A 19,221-nucleotide genomic window follows, 5' to 3' on the forward strand; every position below is an offset into this window, starting at 1 on the left:
TATCACAACAACAGGAAAAGAAACCGTGACATCAATTGTCTTTCTCCTGATAAGGAGTTTGTATTTCAGAAACATCCAAGAGATACTCAGAGTACATCTTGATTATCTGTTTGATGGCATCTTGTGCCTGTGAGCCGAGAAGAGTGTGATAGCAGATTACCAACAGTGATGCCTCAAGGATAAAGCTACAAAGACTGTTGACACACAGACGTGTCAGCCGTCACTGTGCCCAGCCATGGGTCATGCTGACATGACTATGATATTCTAGGTGGTCTAATTTATTCCTGTTTCTCCTGTCTCCATGTTAAGCACACCACTACCCACTGGACTGAGACAGATACCTGGGAACCAGGAGTAGGAGAGGCCTTCCCACCTCCTGTCTAGTCAGTGCTGAAGTCCAATGGTACCTCAGTGGTGGAGGCCTGCCTGTCTGATAGCTGTGTGTCTTCACTCCTGCACAGGGTAGAACAGGGTGCCTTTTGCCTTCTGCTCTGGTGGGACTCATAATAAGTGGGTCTTAAGAGAAAGGATGAAGACATTTTCATGATGCTTCTGAGAGTCTTTTTTACTAAGCTTTGGGTATCACCTGATGCCCAAGTGGTATGTTCTTTCTTTCCAGAGGATGCACCCAGACCTCCATTCCTTCTCATAAACATACACTTCCTTTCCCCTCATTAATTCTCATCAACTTGTATCTCACCGTGGTGATTATCTTTGATCTATTTCCCAGCAACACCTTATCCATCTCAAGCAAACACAAACACACACACATTGTATTTACAGTGTAACTAAATCTCCAATTGAGTTATCTTTAGTTTTGTATAGACTACAGTCCAAATTAAACATATGTGCCTATAGATAGCATTTACCATGTCACCTTAGCTAGATTCTGCACTCACAGAGCAGAGGAACTGTAGCATGAATAATAAAAACCCAGAGACAGATATTGGGGTCAAAGCTGAAGATAAGAGAAGCAAAGCAGCCAGCCAGCAGGTCTCACCTCTACCAATGCTCAGACCAATGGGGCGATCCACCAAACCTTAGATTGCTCCTCACTGCATTGCTGCTCAGACTGAGATCAGACTGCAATGCATTTCTGTCTCCTCTTGCCTTATATTCCCCTCTCAGCCCAGCCATGTCACTCCTGCCTTAACTTCTCTAGCGCTGGGATTAAAGGCATGTCATCCCGAGTGCTTGGATCAAAGGTGTGAACTCTGTTTCTCTTTTAGATTGATTTACTCTCATGTAGCCCAGGGTGGTCTTGAACTCACAGAGATCCATCTGCCTCTGCCTCCTGAGTGCTGGGATTAAAGGTGTGTACTACCATTGCCTGGCCTCTATGACCGTGGCTAGTTTTGTACTCTGATCTTCAGGCAAGCTTTATTTGTTATATCATAAACAAAATATCACCACAAGGGCCCTTGGTCTCTGTGGTTGCACAGTGCAGATTTCTTGGCTCTAGGGCAGATGCTCTATGTTCTTTTCATATGTATATTTTTATTTCCTGTTTGGGTTACAGTGATGTTTAGTTTACTTTCCTTTAAAAAGGACTTATTTTATTTTTAATTATGTGTATGTTTATTTGAGTGTACATGCCCACAAAGGCCAGAAGAGGGCATTGGATCCTCTGCAGCTGGACTTGTAGGCAGTTGTGAGCTACCCAACATGGGTGCTGGGAACCAAACATGGGTCCTGGGAACCAAACATGGGTCCTGTGCAAAAGCAGCAAGCAGTCTTATCTACTGAGCCATCTCTCCATACTCCTCCTCCCATCTTCTTTCTTGAAGGCTCTCAGTCGAGATGGGAGTGTGAATCAATACCTGGAAACCAAATGAACTTTTTTTTTTTTTAGTTTCTTCTTAAAACAAGATTTTTTTTTATTTTCCAGTTTAAATTTAGATAAGAAACAAGGTTGGTGCACAAGTCGGTTCCAGGTCCCTCTCCCTTTCCCTCCCCTCCTCCCGTGCCCTCCCTCCCCCCCCCCCGTTATCCCCTCATTCCCCCAGGGAGGGTGAGGCCCTCCATGAGGGTGTCCATAGTCTGTCATTTCATATAGGGCAGGGCCTAGACCCTTCCCCAAGAGTTCAGGGTAAGAATGCACCTCACATTGTTCTATGGGAGTCCAAAGTCCGTGTGTATACTTGGGATGGGTACTGATCTGCTGCCCAAGGCTCAATAGATTCCCTAGGCCTCCTCACTAACACCCAGATTCAGGGGGTCTTGATCAGTCCCATGCTGGATTCCTAGGCTAATGCCTGGGATTCAAGAGTTAACCTTTGTCTTGTCAGCTGTTTCTGGGGGTTAAACCAGCCCAGTCTTAATCTCTTTGATCATCACACCTCCCTCTCTGTTACTGGCTTTCTTGAGTTCAGCTCATTACTTAACCAAGGGATTCTGCCTCTTCTTCGATCAGCCACTAAATCAAGTTTCTGTTTCCCAGACTCTCTGGCCATAGGATTGTAGGCTGGCACTCCCCAGATCTATGTCTAAAATCCATATATGAGAGAGTGCATGCCATGTTTCTCTTTTTGTGACTGGGTTACCTCACTCAGGATGGTTTCTTCTAGTGTCATCCATTTGCCTGCGAATCTCATGATTCCATTATTTTTTTCTGCTGAATAGTACTCCATTGTATAGATGTACCACATTTTCTCTATCTACTCTTCGGTTGAGGGACATCTAGGTTGCTTCCAAGTTCTGGTTATTACAAATAAAGCTGCTATGAACATAGTGGAACAGACTTCTTTGTTGTATGAATGGGCATCTTTTGGATATATGCCTAAGAGTGGAGTTGCTGGGTCTTGTGGTAGGTTTATTCCCATTTTTCTAAGGAATCTCCATACTGATTTCCAAAGTGGCTGAACAAGTTGGCACTCCCACCAGCAATGGAGGAGTGTCCCCCTTTCACCACATCCTCTCCAGCATAAATTGTCATTGGTGTTTTTGATTTTAGCCATTCTGACAGGAGTGAGATGGTATCTAAGAGTTGTTTTGATTTGCATTTCCTGGATGGCTAAGGATGTTGAGCACTTTCTCAAGTGCCTCTCAGCCATTTTAGACTCCTCTATTGAAAAATCTCTATTTAGTTCTGCAGCCCACTTTTTAATTGCGTCCTTTGATGTTTTGGAGACTTGCTTCTTGAGTTCTTTGTAAATTTTGGAGATCAACCCTCTGTCAGATGTGGGGTGAGTGAATATTTTTTCCCATTCTGTGGGCTGCCTTTTTGTCTTGCTGACTGTGTCCTTTGCCTTACAGAAGCTTCTCAGTTTCAGTAGGTCCCATTTATTAATTGTGATCTCACTGTCTGTGCTACTGGTGTTATGTTCAGGAAGCTGTCTCCTGTACCAATTCGTTCAAAGGTACCACCCACTTTCTCTTCTAAGAGGTTCAGTGTGGCTGGATTTATGTTGAGGTCTTTGATCCATTTGGACTTAAGTTTTGTGCATGGCGGTAAACATGGATCGATCTGCATCCTTCTACATGCCAGTCTCCAGTTATGCCAGCACCATTTGTTGAAGATGCTTTCTTTATTCCATTGTATATTTTTTGCTTCTTTGTCAAAGAGCAGATGTTCGTACGTGTGTGGGTTAATATCAGGGTTTTCAATTCGATTCCATTGGTCTACCTGTCTATTTTTGTGCCAATACCAAGCTGTTTTCAGGACTATAGCTCTATAATAGAGCTTGAGGTCAGGGATGGTGATGCCTCCGGATGTTGCCTTGTTGAACAGGGTTGTTTTGGCTATCCTGGGTCTTTTGTTTTTCCATACAAAATTGATTATTGTTCTTTCAAGGTCTGTGAAGAATTGTGCTGGGATTTTAATGGGAATTGCATTGAATCTGTAGATTGCTTTTGGCAGGATTGCCATTTTTACTACATTGATCCTACCTATCCAAGAGCATGGGAGATCTTTCCATTTTCTGAGGGCTTCTTTAATTTCTTTCTTTAAAGATTCAAAGTTCTTACGATACAGGTCTTTCACTTGTTTGGTTAGCGTTGCCCCAAGGTATTTTATGTTGTTTGTGGCAATTGTAAAGGGTGATGTTTCTCTGATTTCTTTTTCAGCCCTTTTATCATCTGTATATAGTAGGGCTACTGATTTTCTTGAGTTGATCTTGTAGCCTGCCACTTTGCTGAAGGTGTTAATCAGCTGTAAGAGTTCCCTGGTAGAGTTCTTTGGGTCATTGATGTATACTATCATATCGTCTGCAAACAGTGAAAGTTTGACCTCTTCCTTCCCAATTTGTATCCCCTTGATCCCCCTTTGTTGTCGTATGACAATAGCTAGAACTTCCAGTACCATGTTGAAAAGGTATGGAGAGAGTGGACAGCCTTGTTTTGTTCCTGATTTTAGAGGAATTGCATTGACTTTTTGTCCATTTAGTTTGATGCTGGCTCTTGGTTTACTGTATATAGCTTTTATTATGTTTAGGTATGTCCCTGTTATCCCAGATCTCTCCAAGGCCTTTATCATGAAGGGGTGTTGGATTTTGTCAAAGGCTTTTTCAGCATCTAGTGAGATGATCATGTGATTTTTGTTTTTCAGCTTGTTTATATGGTGGATTACTTTGATGGATTTTTGTATGTTGAACCATCCCTGCATCCCTGGGATGAAACCTACTTGATCGTGGTGAATGATTGTTTTGATGTGTTCTTGGATCTGATTTGCCAGTATTTTATTGAGGATTTTTGCATCAATGTTCATGAGGGATATTGGTCTGAAGTTCTCTTTCTTAGTTGTGTCTTGGGGATCAAGGTTATTGAAGCCTCATAGAAAGAGTTTGGCAAAGACCCTTCTGCTTCTATTGTGTGGAACACTTTGAGAAGAATTGGTATAAGCTGTTCTTTGAATTTCTGGTAGAATTCTGCACTGAGGCCATCTGGACCTGGACTTTTTTTGGTTGGGAGACTTTTGATGACTGCTTCTATTTCCATAGGGGTTATAGGTCTATTTAAATTGCTTATCTGTTCTTGATTTAGTTTTGGCAAGTGATAGCTATCCAGGAAGTCATCCATTTCCTTTAAATTTTCGAATTTGGTGGAGTACAGGTTTTCAAAGTATGACCTAATGATTCTCTGGATTTCCTCAGAGTCTGTTATTATGTCCCCCTTTTCATTTCTGATTTTGTTAATTTGTGTGTTCACTCTCTGCTGTTTGGTAAGTTTGGACAAAGGTTTGTCTATCTTGTTGATTTTCTCAAAGAACCAACTCTTCGTTGCATTGATTCTTTGTATTGTTTTCCTGGTTTCTACTTTATTGATTTCAGCCCTCAATTTGATTATTTCCTGGCGTCTACTCCTCCTGGGGGAGTTTGCTTCTTTGTGTTCTAGAGCTTTTAGCTGTGATGTTAATTCTCTGGTATAACTGTTCTCTTGTTTTTTCATGTGAGCACTTAGTGCTATGAAATTCCCCCGTAGCACTGCTTTCGAAGTGTCCCATAGGTTTGGGTATGTTGTGTCTTCATTCTCATTGAATCCGAGGAAGTCTTTAATTTCTTTTTTTATTTCCTCTTTGACCCAGGGATGGTGCAGTTGAGCATTATTCAATTTCCATGAGTATGTAGGTTTTCTGCAATTTGTGTTGTAGTTGAATTCTAATTTTAAGGCATGGTGGTCTGATAAGATGCATGGAGTTATTCCAATGTTTTTGTAGCTGCTGAGGTTTGATATGTTGTCAAGTATGTGGTCGATTTTTGAGAAGGTTCCATGTGGTGGTGAGAAGAAGGTATATTCTTTTTTATGTGGATGAAATGTTCTATAGATATCTGTTAATCCCAGTTGGGTCATTACTTCTATGAGATCCTTTGCTTCTTTGTTGAGTTTCTGTCTGGTATTCCTGTCTAGTGGTGAGAGTGGTGTGTTGAAATCTCCCACTATAACTGTGTGGGGCTTTAGATGAGTTTTAAGTTCTAATAATGTTTTTTTTTAACGAATGTGGATGCCTTTGTATTGGGGGCTTAGATGTTCAGGATAGACACTTCATCTTGGTGGGTTTCACCTGTGATGAGTATGTAATGACCTCCTTCATCTCTTTTGATTGATTTTATTTTAAAGTGTAGTTTGTTAGATATTAGGATTGCTACCCCTGCTTGTTTCTTGGGTCCATTTGATTGAAAATTTTTTTTCCCAACCTTTAACTCTCAGGTAATGTCTGTCTTTGAGGGTGAGGTGTGTTTCTTGTATGCAGCAGAAGGAAGGGTTCTGTCTTCGAATCCATTCTGCTAGTCTGTGTCTTTTTATGGGTGAGTGAAGGCCATTAATATTGAGGGATATTAATGACCATTGATTGCTCATCCTTCTTCGATTTGCAATGGTTGTTGTTGGTGGAATTATGTGTGGAATTTCACCCCTTTGTTCTTTTGCCTGTTGGTAGAGAGGGATTCTCTAATGCCTATGTTTTTCTGGTTGTAGTTAGCTTCCTTGGGTTGGAGTTTTCCTTCCAAAGTTTTCTGTAGGGCTGGGTTAGTGGACACATATTGCTTGAATCTAGTTTTGTCATGGAATATCTTGTTTTCTCCGTCTATAGTGATTGAGAGCTTTGCCGGGTATAGTAGTCTGGGCTGGCATCCATGGTCTCTTAGTGTAGGTAGAATATCTATGCAGGACCTTCTGGCTTTCAGTGTTTCCATGGAGAAATCAGGTGTAATTCTGATAGGTCTGCCTTTATATGTTACTTGACCTTTTTCCTTAGCTGCTCTTAATATTCTTTCTTTATTCTGTATGTTTGTGGTCTTGATTATTATGTGGCGAGGGGAATTTTTTTTGTGTTCCACTCTATTTGGTGTTCTGTAGGCTTCTTGTACATTCATTGGCATGTCTTTCTTAAGGTTGGGAAAGTTTTCTTCTATGATTTTGTTGAATATGCCTTCTGCCCCTTTGAGGTGGATTTCTTCTTCTTCTATACCTATTATTCTTAGGTTTGGTCTTTTCATGGTGTCCCATATTTCCTGGATGTTTTGTGTTAAGGATTTGTTGGATTTAAGGTTTTCTTTGGTTGATAATTCCATTTCTCCTAGTGTATCTTCAACACTTGAGATTCTCTCTTCCATCTCTTCTATTCTGTTGGTAATGCTTGTATTGGTAGTGCCTGACTGTTTATCCAGCTTTTCTATTTTCTGCCTTTCTTCAGATTGTGTTTTTTTAAATGTCTCTATTTCAGTTTTCAACCCTTGCAGTGTTTGCATTGCTTCTTGCAATATTCTGTTTATGTTTTCGTCCATTTGTTGCCTTTTATGAATTTTTTGGTTTGTTCTTTCTTCCATTTCTTGCATTTTTTGGTTTGCTTTTTGTTCCATTTCTCGCATTTTGTGCTTTGTTTCTTCTTCCATTTCCTGCCTTTTTTGGTTTGTTTCTTCTTCCATTTTTTTATTTTTTGCTTTGTCTTTTCTACCATTTCTTGCATTTTTTGCTTTGTTTCTTCTTCCATTTCCTGCCTTTTTTGGTATGTTTCTTCTTCCAATTCTTGCATTTTTTGCTTTGTTTTTTCTTCCATTTCTTGCATTTTTTGCTTCGTTTCTTCTTCCATTTCCTGCCTTTTTTGGTTTGTTTTTTTTCCAATTCTTGCATTTTTTGGTTTGTTTTTTCTTCCATTTCTTGCATTTTTTGGTTTGTTTTTTCTCATTTCTTTGAGGGATTTTCCTATATCCTCTTTTAGGGCCTCTATCATTTTCATGAAAGTGCTTTTAAGGTCGTTCTCTTCTGCTTCGTTCGCATTGGAATGTTGGGGTCTTGCTGGTGTGGAGTCTCTAGAATCTGGCGGTGCCATATTTGTTTTTCTGTTGCTGAGTGTGTTTTTGTATTGTCTCTTTCCCATCTCTTCTTCTAGTGGGTGCAGAAAGAGCCCCTTACTGGTCTGGGGACCAGAGTTCCCTTTTGGTGGGTGTTAGCAAGTCCAATAATCTGGTGGTTCTTCTATTCCTTGTCCAAATGCTGGTCCCGTGGGTGGGAAAGAAGAACAGGAATCTGGGGCGCTTAGCCTCCTACCTGGTCCCCTGGACCCTATGCTGGGTCCTGTTGTACCTGATCCGGAACAGCTACTCCCCTGGTCTCCCTGGCTCCTCTGGTTTCCTGGTCTCCTTGGCGGGAGAGAAGACCTTGAGTCTGGGGTGCTTGGCTCCCGCCACGATTGGGAGCTCTGTGCAGTTCCCAGGCGATCTGCAGGCACTGGAACGCAGGCCGGGAAGCCGGCCTGTTTACCTGATGCTGCCGGAGGACCCAAATGAACTTCTTAATAGACTCAGAATTAGTCACTCAGTGGGGTATGAAAATCCCTTTTCTATCTTTTCCTAATGAAAGCATTATCAGGTGAATTACTTCAATCAAGAACTGAGTCTCCACACACTTGGCCCTTACTATGTCCCAAGCTCTTCGGGGCCCTGTATGAGTATTTCTAACATTTGCCCTTACTATGTCCCAAGCTCTTCGGGGTCCTGTAGGAGTATTTCTAACATTTGTTAGGGAGACATTTTCCTTTATGAAGTCTCCAAGCACCGCTTCCACAGCGCCACATCATTGCATTGTCAATGAACTACTTTCTCATTGACCGTCTTCCAGTTTCTCTCCAAGAACTAATTTCATTAATTTCCCAGAGTCCTCAGCTAATGGCCTGTCTCAGCCCAGCTATTTCTCTCTGCTTGTTCATCTTGACTAGTCTGGTCTTTAGAAATTTCTATGCATCCAGTATAATCTCATCTTCTGTGGGACGAACTGATGATACCCAGAGGGTTAGGTGTAGCTGTGAGTCGTTAGTTTGAAGTGGGGGACACACCAAGAGTTAGGAATCCACATGAGCCATCAGGTGCAGAGGAGACACTGGACATCATCAGAGAAGTCCTGTGGGAGGCAGGGTCAGAATCCTTGAGTGCTTCAGTTTAGGAACAAGCTACTGAGGCACACATGTGATCAGGTGAGGAGCCGAGGTGGAGGTAGAGAGAGAATGGGAATATTTCCTCAGGAAGACATGCAGAGGAGAGGCAGGTCATCCCAATTCAGGTGACTGCTGTGGGATGTCCCCTGGCTGAGCAATTGGTCTGCATCCTCAGAGAGAGCTGGCCTTGTGTGTACCTTAGGACCAGTCCTATAAATTCATTAAACAGATTGCTGTGGATGTCGGGGTCCTAGGCTCTAGGTTGTAATAGAGCCATCTCATTTAACTCAGTGGCAGAGTCCAGGCTGTCACTGTGCCTCAGAGCTGCTGGTTTGTGACAGAGCCTGGGACTGGTTGGACTTCTTTTTCTATGGTGGCATGAACAGTAAAACTTAGCTCCAAGAGTTATCAGAAAGTAACTGATTAATTGCACACCCAGTATTATGGCATTTTCAGTCATAATTTGCTTTTAATGATTTTCTTCCTCCCTCTCCTTCCATCTCCCTGCCAGCTGTATCCTCCGACTTGAAGTGGCTTCTTACTTATGTTCTGTCACCACCCCCACTTTCCTCAACACCTTTCGTCCATGTTGTGGTCCCTGTTTTAGTTCATTTCCTGTTGCTATAATAAGATACCCTGACAAAGGCAGCTTAGGGAAGAAAAAACATCCTGACCCTGGAGGTGGTGAAGGGATCTACTTTGCATTTGGGGATGCTCCCATGGGTTTCTCTGGAGAAGGTAGTCTAGAGCAGTAGGACCTTTCTGCTCTTAGGACATGAGTCCTGACCCTGCTTGGGTACAAGTGTCCACTCATTTCTTTTCCCCCACACGACTTGTACTCTGTATTCCACTAGCCAGAGGAACATGACTGTCCCCAGAAGAGGCTCTTCCTTGTCCTATTCTCCCAAGCTGTGACCTTGTATGCCTCTTGGTGATGTTCATTCCAAAACCCACAAGAGTGTTGGCTTCCTATTGCCATGTCTCCAATTTTGCCTCTGGGGACTCTACAGAGAGTCAAATACCAGGGAGCATCATTGTCTTGAAAGCAAACTGAGTACCACGTTGGCATCCTCTCCCACGTCACCAGCTCCTGCCCCATCCCTACACTTTTGGAAAACAAGTCCTCAAGTAAGATATCTAAACCCCAGACTGTGTGAAGTGATTGTTGCAAGAAGGCTGGCTGTAATCCAGACAAAGCTTCTGTCAGTCCACCTTGAGACCATAGGTATTGCATAGGTATGCAAGGCCGGCAGAGCTGGAGAAATCTTTCTGAAAGTGGGAGACAGAAGGTAGCTGTGACCAATGGCAGATCAAGGCCAGGCTGTTTTCAAGGTGGGCATGGAGGGTTGGACGATAGCTTAGACGAACGCTGGCTCAAATTGAGGAATCTGAGCAAAGGAGAGAAACTTAACTCTGAAGTTTGGAAAAGTATTTACTCTGTTCTCTCTTTTTGTGTTTTCTTTCCTTCTTTTTTTCCTTGGGACAGTTTCCCTGTGTAGCCCTGGATGTCCTGGAACTCACTCTGTAGACCAGGCTGGCCTTGAACTTACAGAGATCTGCCTGCATCTGCCTCCTGAGTTCTGGGATCAAAGGCATGCGCTACCACCACCCAGCTACTCTGGTTTCTTGGGGCTGTGTTCCTCAGCTTTCTAGCACTGTAACAAATGCCTGCGGGAAGAAGCTGACAAAAGCTCTTCTGTGACACACAGTGTTAGGAGTTTCAGCTCAGTATCAATGGGTTCTACTGTGGGCCTGTGGTAAGACAGCTCGCAAGGTCGAACATGTGGGTGAAAAGTCATTTACCTCATGTCTTTGACAGGAAAACAACTAAGAAGGAGACCTTTATCCCCCAGTTCCCATCAGAGGCATATTTCCAGTGGCCCAGAATCTCATACAAGGCCTGTGGCTAATATTCTCTCCCAGGGGTTAGATGAAAGCAATATCTAACCTTTGTCCCTAGGTCACAATGATAAACTGAGGCATGATTCTTTCCAAGTTCATTTTCAGAAGACAATTTATCAGACTTCCTGACAGAGAATAAGCGAAGGGTAACTTACAGAGGTGTGGACACTCCCCGCAAACTGAAGAGCATTGCCCAGCAGGGTTGGCTTCCCCATAGCTGAATAGATGGAGCTCCTGTTCTAGTCTTCCCTCTGTCCTCCCTCCCCCATAAGCTATGTGTAGAGTTGCCAGGTGGCAGGGGGCAGCTGGACACTTAGCTGGGAACTCATCCCTTTTTCTTTCTTCTATGGGAGTGTAATCCATCAGCAAGCCCGACCAGAGAGATTGTTTGCAGACAATGTCTGAAAATGAACTTAGAAAGAATCATGCCTCAGTTTATCATTGTGACCTAGGGACAAAGGTTAGATATTGCTTACATCTAACCCCTAGGAAAGAATATTAGCCACAGGCCTTGTATCAGATTCTGGGCCACTTGAAGTATGCCTCATAGGAGGATTCAGCAAGGAAGAACTATCATAGAGTCCTCACTAGGAACTTGAACTAGCTGGAACAATACTCAAGGACTTCTAATTCTCCATCCAGAACTATGAAGAAGAAATAGCTGTTGTTTACTGTAGCCTATGGCATGTGTTAATGGCAGCCAATTTGATTATAAGGCTACTTGTTGTTCAAACAATACCATATTCTGCCTCTGTATCTCTATGACATACTCCTTTCATTATGAGATAGTTTTGCTTGCTTCTTTTGGCTTGAATAACCTTATAGGTTTTTTACCTTAGTCCTAGAACCAGCCAGTCCTGAAGAGATCTCTGATTCTTTCTATTGAGGAATGGAACCAGAAGCAGAGGGTTGATGCTGGGCCTTGTGTTTCTGTGCATAGAGCCACCTGTATCTCCATGAGGCTAACCAGAGTTCCTACTGTAGTCTCCAATTATAAGCCATTTCAGAGCAGACTACCTCTATTCTATGACATCCCCCCACCACATACCCTATAGATAACCAGGCTTTAGATATGAACTATTGACTTGCTCTGTTCTGGTATAGTTGTACAACTGTGACAGAAAAGCTACTCTGTACTTCTGTGGGAAAAAACTTGAGTATATCATGTCATTTTTGTGTATATTTCTGCCTGGTTTTCATCCTAGAGCTCCTAAAACATTGGATGTTTCATCCATGTGCACATCATCTTGTGCAGGGTTCATGCCAGTCTTCATCCTTCTCTGTGGGAAGGATATGTGTGTGTGTGTGTGTGCCCATGTGTGTGAGCATGTTTGTGTGTGTGTGTGTGTGTGTGTGTGTGTGTGTGAGAGAGAGAACAGTGAAACTTTAGCTCCTGAGTGTCACAACTGTGGAAAAGTTCACTTCCTCCAGGCTTTCAGCATGGGTCATCTCATTTTGTCCACTTATTCCCTCTGAGAAGAAAGTGAATTATTTAAAAACTATCGTAATGTTCGGGTCTAGTATGCTTTGACATTCACTGAGGTCCAACATTTATTTTCCTTGTTTAGCAAGTAAATAAGAATTACTTGCAATTAGCAGCTTAATTGTTTGTATATCAGCAAGGGAACATTCATGAAAAATTAAAATTGAAACAGTTTGTCTTTATTTCTCAATTAGATCAAGCCTCCTTCTCATTTTTCTCTCCCTTTGCCTTTACTCTCTGTGAAATCACCCTTCGATGTCAGACGTGGTATGTATTTGCTTGCATGAGTGCATATGTGTGTGGTGTGGTGTGGTGTGTAGGGTGTGGGCATATATATGGTGTGTTATATGTGTGGTGTTTTGTGTTTGCAATGTGTGTGGTGTAGTGTGGCATGGGATGTGTGGATATATACATATATATATACATAGTGTGGTGTGTGTGATGTGGTATAGTGTGGTGTGTGTATGTGTGTGTGTGTGGTATGGGGTGGGGTGAGTATGATGTATAGTGTGTGTGTGTGTGTGTGTGTGTGTCTGTGTGTGTGTGGTGTCTGTGGTTCAGGAGACTGGTATCCCAGTCTCCCTTCAGAGGCAGCTGGCTTTGAGTTATGTTTATGTGTTTACTTGCATATTTCAGAACTATACATGTAGCTCCTCGACATGTATCCAACTCTACACTACCTTTTGGTTTACTTGTACTTTTTTATTGCATATAAAGTACAATGACTACAGTTTTTGCACACTTTACAAAAATCTTTATCAGAGTTTTACAGAGATTTAGTCACTGGCTCCAACTGACCCCAGCTGACCTGGAAGCACTCAGTGTTGGCAACACAAGCTTTGTCTGTAGGGTGTTTCCAAGCTGTTCTCTGCTTTCATCATTGCTACTGTAACACGTGCACATATGTCTCTCAGAGCCAGCGCTCAGAAGAAAGTGGACTTGAGATTAAAATTGGCATTAGCTTATGCTGTAAAAGCTGATTTCGTGGGGGACTAGAGGGAAGTAAGGTTAGCTCTTACACTCTTCTCAAAGGCTAGAGTCAAACAGACTGTTGCACCGTGGGATAGCAAGTCTTAAGTGATGTTGGGGTGCATTATCAACTTGGCTCTGAGGGCCAAGGGAGTTCAGACTCAATGTGAGAAACATTTTCATAAAGTTGTATCATTGCAGCTCCACACTTTGCAGCTCCTTTGTCTTTGAAAAGTCCATCTTAAATTAGGAGTGGTAGTGTGTGTGTGTGTGTGTGTGTGTGTGTGTGTGTGTGTATGCATGTGTATGTATGAATGTGTTGTGTATGTGCTGTTTAACTTCTACAAAAGCATTGCTAGAAATTGAAGGTTATTCAACTCACAAGAAATCAAATTAAATTACAGTTATTCAACTCACAAGACAATGAATTATTTTATAGTTATTGTCTAAACAAAAGCCACACACATATTTGCCATCTGACATATTTGCATGTAGTGATTAAGTATTATTTTAGCCATATTTCCCAAAGGCTGATTTCTTTTTGAAGATGAAAAATACATGAATAGCCTTTTCCACAGAACTCACATTTGTGTGCTGGGGATACCATAAAAAATACAGCTGCCTGGGTGGTTTAGCAATCAGAAGTCACTGTCCTGGATTTGACTGTCGTGTCTGCCAGCCTGGTTTCCTGGATCCTTTGCCCGATACATGTTCACGTGGTTGGCTCTTCATCACATTCCTTGTGGCTTTTCTTCTGTTTTGTCTCACTAGGCAGCCCAGGCTGGCCCAGAGCTCTCAGTGTAGCCAAGGCTGCTCTTGAAATCCTGATCTTCCCATTTCAGTTTCCTGAGTGCCAGGGTTGCAGGTCTGAGCCACCGCACCCTGCCTTCCTTCCGTATCTGTGCACCTTACTCATCTCTTTGTAGGCCAAAGAGAGCTAACCTCAAGGACAGTTCACTTGAACAGACCATCTCTCAACTTCCTGGCTTGAATCGTTTAACTCCCACCCATGATCTCTATGCTGGCAAATGCATTTGGCTCCAGCTAAGGCTGTGGATCACAGTGTTGTCCAGGCTCACTAAAGCTTTATAGCCTCATGGCTGGCATGGGGGAGGGGCAGTGAAGGTAGCTACTCATCACCCAGCCTGCGGGCCAAGTGGTGCCTGTGTGACCATGTTCACAGGGATTTTAAGAGCTGGAAGAGAGTGAACACCTTGCAAGTCTTTTCATGCATCACTTTTGCCAAAGTCAAGCATGTGGCCAAGCTCAGGCACCAGAGGTGGAGGCTCTCCCACTTCAGAGGGCAGGCCTGTGAGTGGCAACTTGTGGTGCCACTGAGGAAGACGAGAGACACCATGAGAAAAATAAAGCTGTGTTGCCCTTACACACATGCACCTCCGTGCCTCATATTTTGAATTCCTAGCTGAACTGCATGTTACAAGGTGCTAAATGGCATTGATAGAGCTACATCCCATCACACTAAATTAAATTAAAATGCCACATCTACAAACCCACTCAGATAAGTGCCACTTACAGGTTGTTGAAGTTGCATGGCACTGTCAGGAGAGGTACCCAAGTGGGTACTATCACTTCTCACAGCGTGTTTGAATGTGGTCCCCCTCCCATCCTACTTCATAACCAGATGGCTAGAAAGGGAAGAGGCCACATCCACACATTTTCCCATTGTAATCCTTCATCTGTACTCATCACAGAATCTCCATGACCTTCAACAATAAGCATTTATTGTTAGACACATAGGCCTCTGTGTCCACAGACTTCCGGCCCTAGTTTATGGGCTCTTTGGGAAAGGTCTTTACTGGGTTAGGGTTTTAGGGTTAGGGTCAGGCAGCCTGTGAGGGGAGAAGTGACTTGGGCCATCTTCTTCTGGTTCTATACATACATAGCTCCTTGAAGGACAGATGGAATGACTCTGTGACTCTTCAGCTGAGACCTGGGCCTGGCACAAGGCCACTTCCACAGCCACATTGTTCAAAGCTAGAAACACAGTTGAAACAGGAGGCCACCCTGGGTGCTGAACACAGCTGGTCAAGAACTACCGCACAGAAAGGGATGCTGGGACCCAGAGTTCCATCTGCTAGGGAGAAAGTGCCTCTGCCAGAAGAATATGACCCCAGGACATGTGGTGGCACCTGAGTGGTTTGTGGATGGTAGTACTTAAACTGTGTCCTAGTTAGGGTTACTATTGCTGCGATGAATATGCTCAACATACATTGCATCCCTTGCAAGTTGCTTTTGGCATGGTGTTTCATCGAAGCGAACTCATACCATCATTCTTGGTGGCAGGCACCTTCACTGGTTGAGCTATCTTATCAGCCCTCAAGTACTATTGTTTTTTAAACAATATTTTTATTAGTTCTTTGAGAGTGCCATGCAATGTATTTTGAGCATATTCATCCCCTCCCCCACCTCCTTCCATAACCACCTCTCCCACTTCCCATCCCTTCACATCCAGCTCTGAGATTTCTTCTTTCATTATTTATTTTTCTTTTCCCATACAGTCCAGATTGTGTTGCCCAGGTAGTCTTGGCAGTGGGGTCTGCTGTGGGGTGGTAGAGATCTAACAGGTGTAATACCATTAGAGAAAACTAGCTCTGTCTCTCCCAGCATCTATCAAAGGCTAGTACCTCCCCCAGAGAGTGGTGGGATTTTTGTGTCCACCTCCCCCTTCTATACTGGGATCCTGGCAGGTCTTGTGCATGCTGTCACAATAGGCATAAGTCCGTCAGTGCATCTGCCCTGTTGAGTCTGGAAACAACCGTTTCTTTGGTATTATCTATGGCATCTGGTTCTTACAACCAGCTTTCTGTTCCCTCTTCTGTTAAGATCCCTGTGCTTTGTGGGGAAGAGTATAATATGTTTTCTCATTTAGGGCCAGGTACCCCACCGTCTCTTATTATCTGTAAATTGGCTGTTAAGGGTCTTTGTGTTAATTGCTGTTTACTGCAAGGAGACACTTCTCTGAGAAGGGTTGAGAGATGTATAGGTATGGGACAAAGTCATTAGGAGTCATTTTAATGTCCGTTTACTTGCTTTTTAGATCCACACCACCAATGTGAAAATTGGATCTCTTCCAGTGCCCATTTATTTCCCGAGTATGCCATAACATCCTTCTTATGTATTTCAGCCCAGAGGTCCTGAAGAGTGAGCCGTATGGAGAGAAGGCTGATGTCTGGGCTGCAGGCTGCATCCTTTATCAGATGGCGACTCTGAGTCCTCCCTTCTGCAGCACCAACATGCTGTCCTTGGCTACTAAAGTAGGCCACCGGGAAGAAAAGGGCATCTCTAGCTAATGGCCACGCCCTGTTCTTTTTTTTTTTAATCAATAATGATTTTTTTTATTCTTTTTTTTAAATTTAGATAAGAAACAAGGTTGCTTCACAAGTCAGTTCCAGGTCCCTCTCCTTTTCCCTCCCCTCCTCCCGTGCCCTCCCCCATCCCCCCCCCCCCCCGTTATCCCCTCATTCCCCCAGGGAGGGTGAGGCCCTCCATGGGTGTGTGCATAGTCTGTCATTTCATATAGGGCAGGGCCTAGACCCTTCCCCAAGAGTTCAGGGTAAGAATGCACCTCACATTGTTCTATGGGAGTCCAAAGTCCGTGTGTATACTTGGGATGGGTACTGAGGCCTAGGTAATCTATTGAGCCTTGGGCAGCAGATCAGTGCCCTGTTCTTTACCCTTGTGACGAGCACTACTGTCAGTTAGAAGCATGCCTTGTTTGGTTTCCTACACAACCCAGTCTGTCTTCTCTCTCATCTAAATATCTATCACATTGCATGAATACTCCTCTTCCTTGTCTTCATTTATCATATAAAATTGTGAAATGAATTTCTGATTACTGTTTCTCTGTGGTGGAACCCAGGGCCTGACTCTTGCTAGAAAAGTGCTCTGCCATTGAGCTACATCCCCAGGTCCCACCTTAGGTCCACAGGCCACCATCTTTTATTATCCCATGTGTTACCTTATCATGAGCCTGAGTCAACTTTAGCTCAGCCTGGAGAATAGAACTGTCTAATTGGCATTGATTTTCATTTGTTGGGATGTTTCATTCCTGATTAAAATTTGTATGTGTAGTTATATTCATTTATTAGCAGCCCGCATTGTAGCTATGAATGACTGCTCACAGATAGCGTGGTTCTTTGACGCTGTTGCTGTTTTCTGTTTGTCTTGCAGATAGTGGAGGCAGTGTATGAGCCAGTGCCAGAAGGCATCTACTCTGAAAAAGTGACAGATACCATTAGCAGGTAAATAGTCTCACAATTTACAACATATAGCTGCCACCATAAAATCCCTATGCCTTCATATTCACTACCTATGGGTAAATGCTCATAAAAGGCCCCCCAGGTAATCCAACCCTAGTAAGTTTTCTAAGCATTGTTAGTAATAGTGGCTCTTTGGAAACCACTGGGACATTCAAGAGCAACTTGAGAGAAATGTACAGCTATTTGGCCTATAAATAAGGCCTATCTATAAGACCTTTTGTCAACATGAAAAATGTGTATAATGTGAAACTGAGTAAGGCAAATAGTATGAAAATCTATTTTTCTGAAACAAATAAAATATGCACAAATATGGAAAAAAGAGTAACATAGATGCCAAAAGGACTGTGTTCAATGATCAAATTATAGGTACTTTTAAAAGTGAGTAATACTGTATTTTATACTAAGTTCTAAAAAAAAATAAGAGGCTTTCCCTATTAATACAGCAGGAGTTTAATAAAGGTCGTTGCCCCTGTGACCCCACAGCATGTGTGAAGTCCCACCTGACCATGGAGACTGTCCCTGATCACCTCACACTCAGATGGGTCTGCTACCCTCCGGGCTCCTTTTATGCCTTGTGTGACCTTCTCCCTACTGGTCCTTTCTCCTGAAACCCCCTCCTTTCAGACACATGCGTGGTTCTTGCCCTTACTTCCTGTGGGTCAACACAGAAACATGTCAGATACAGAAACCTACTCTGAGCACTCCACTGCCTCTGTGCCCTCCTGCCCGCTTTAAAAACACAGCCTGTGTGATTCTGTGCCTGCTTGCCTTTGTTGTGGATCTGAATGCATTTGGGATCACCTAAGGGATGTACTGTTGGGTATATGTGAGGAAGAGTTTCCAGAAAGGTCGACGAGGGAGGACCCACCCTGAATGTGGGTAGTATCACTGTATGAGACGGGGTCCCAGACGGAAGAAAAAGAGAGGGAGTGAGCTGGGTACCAACATTTTTCTCCTTAGCACTGTGTATAGATCCTCTCCTGCCATCATGCTTTCCCATCAGGATGGGCTGTATCTCCTCTTAAGTGATGAGCCAAAACGAGCCCTATTTCCTTGAGTAGCTTTTGTCAGGTGACTTGATTGTTGCATCAAGGAAAACAACTAACAAAGTCAGTACTGAGAACGGTACCGTTGCTGTAAGAAATCTGACTGCATCATTTGTAGATCTTTGAAACTGGTTTGTGGAACAGATATGGAAGAGCTTGGAGCCGTGGGCTAAAGGAGCTGCTGGGTGCTGTAGGTGGAGCTCAGTGGGCCACCATGGTAAGAGTTTCAAACACCAGAGTGGGAAGGGAAGTGACAAAGTGCCCAGCTTTCGAGGTTGCAGGAAGGAAAACAAATGCTTGTTAGGAACTGGACTGGAAGCCACTCTTGTCAGCTTGCTCTCCTGCTGCTTGCTTTTCTGCCACAGGGGACAATATCTTTCCCGAAAGCAGGAGCTACAATAATCCCTTCATTCATTCTATAAGTTGGTTTTGTCGGGTATTAGTATTTGGTGACAGCAATAACAAAAAACTAACTTATGCCCCTAAAATATCATACATAAGCATACACATACGTTGACTGTCTCTTCTTCACTAAGTGAACTTGAGCGCAGACACTTTGTTACCTTGGTTCCTACCTGCTTATTATGCAGAGGCATGTCTGGCAGAGACCAGACCCTCAGTCAACACTGGCTGAGGGAAGTTATGGCTGCCAACTGATGTCAATGTTGGCCGTCT

At 43.3% G+C, this 19,221-nt stretch overlaps 1 protein-coding gene across 4 annotated transcripts in view; it reads left to right on the forward strand.

The window, feature by feature from the left end:
- The window catches only part of Nek10 (NIMA related kinase 10), a 186,749-nt gene that overhangs the window by 104,866 nt on the left and 62,662 nt on the right, over positions 1–19,221 (forward strand). For all 4 annotated transcript variants that reach the window (XM_040747626.1, XM_040747628.1, XM_040747627.1 and 1 more), the window contains 2 exons: positions 16,366–16,495; positions 17,412–17,482. In XM_040747626.1, the coding sequence (XP_040603560.1) occupies positions 16,366–16,495; positions 17,412–17,482 (201 nt within the window). The remainder of the gene's footprint in view (positions 1–16,365; positions 16,496–17,411; positions 17,483–19,221) is intronic.

The sequence above is a fragment of the Mesocricetus auratus genome, unplaced genomic scaffold (genome assembly GCF_017639785.1).
Source record: "Mesocricetus auratus isolate SY011 unplaced genomic scaffold, BCM_Maur_2.0 Super-Scaffold_100006, whole genome shotgun sequence".
NCBI lineage: Eukaryota > Metazoa > Chordata > Mammalia > Rodentia > Cricetidae > Mesocricetus > Mesocricetus auratus.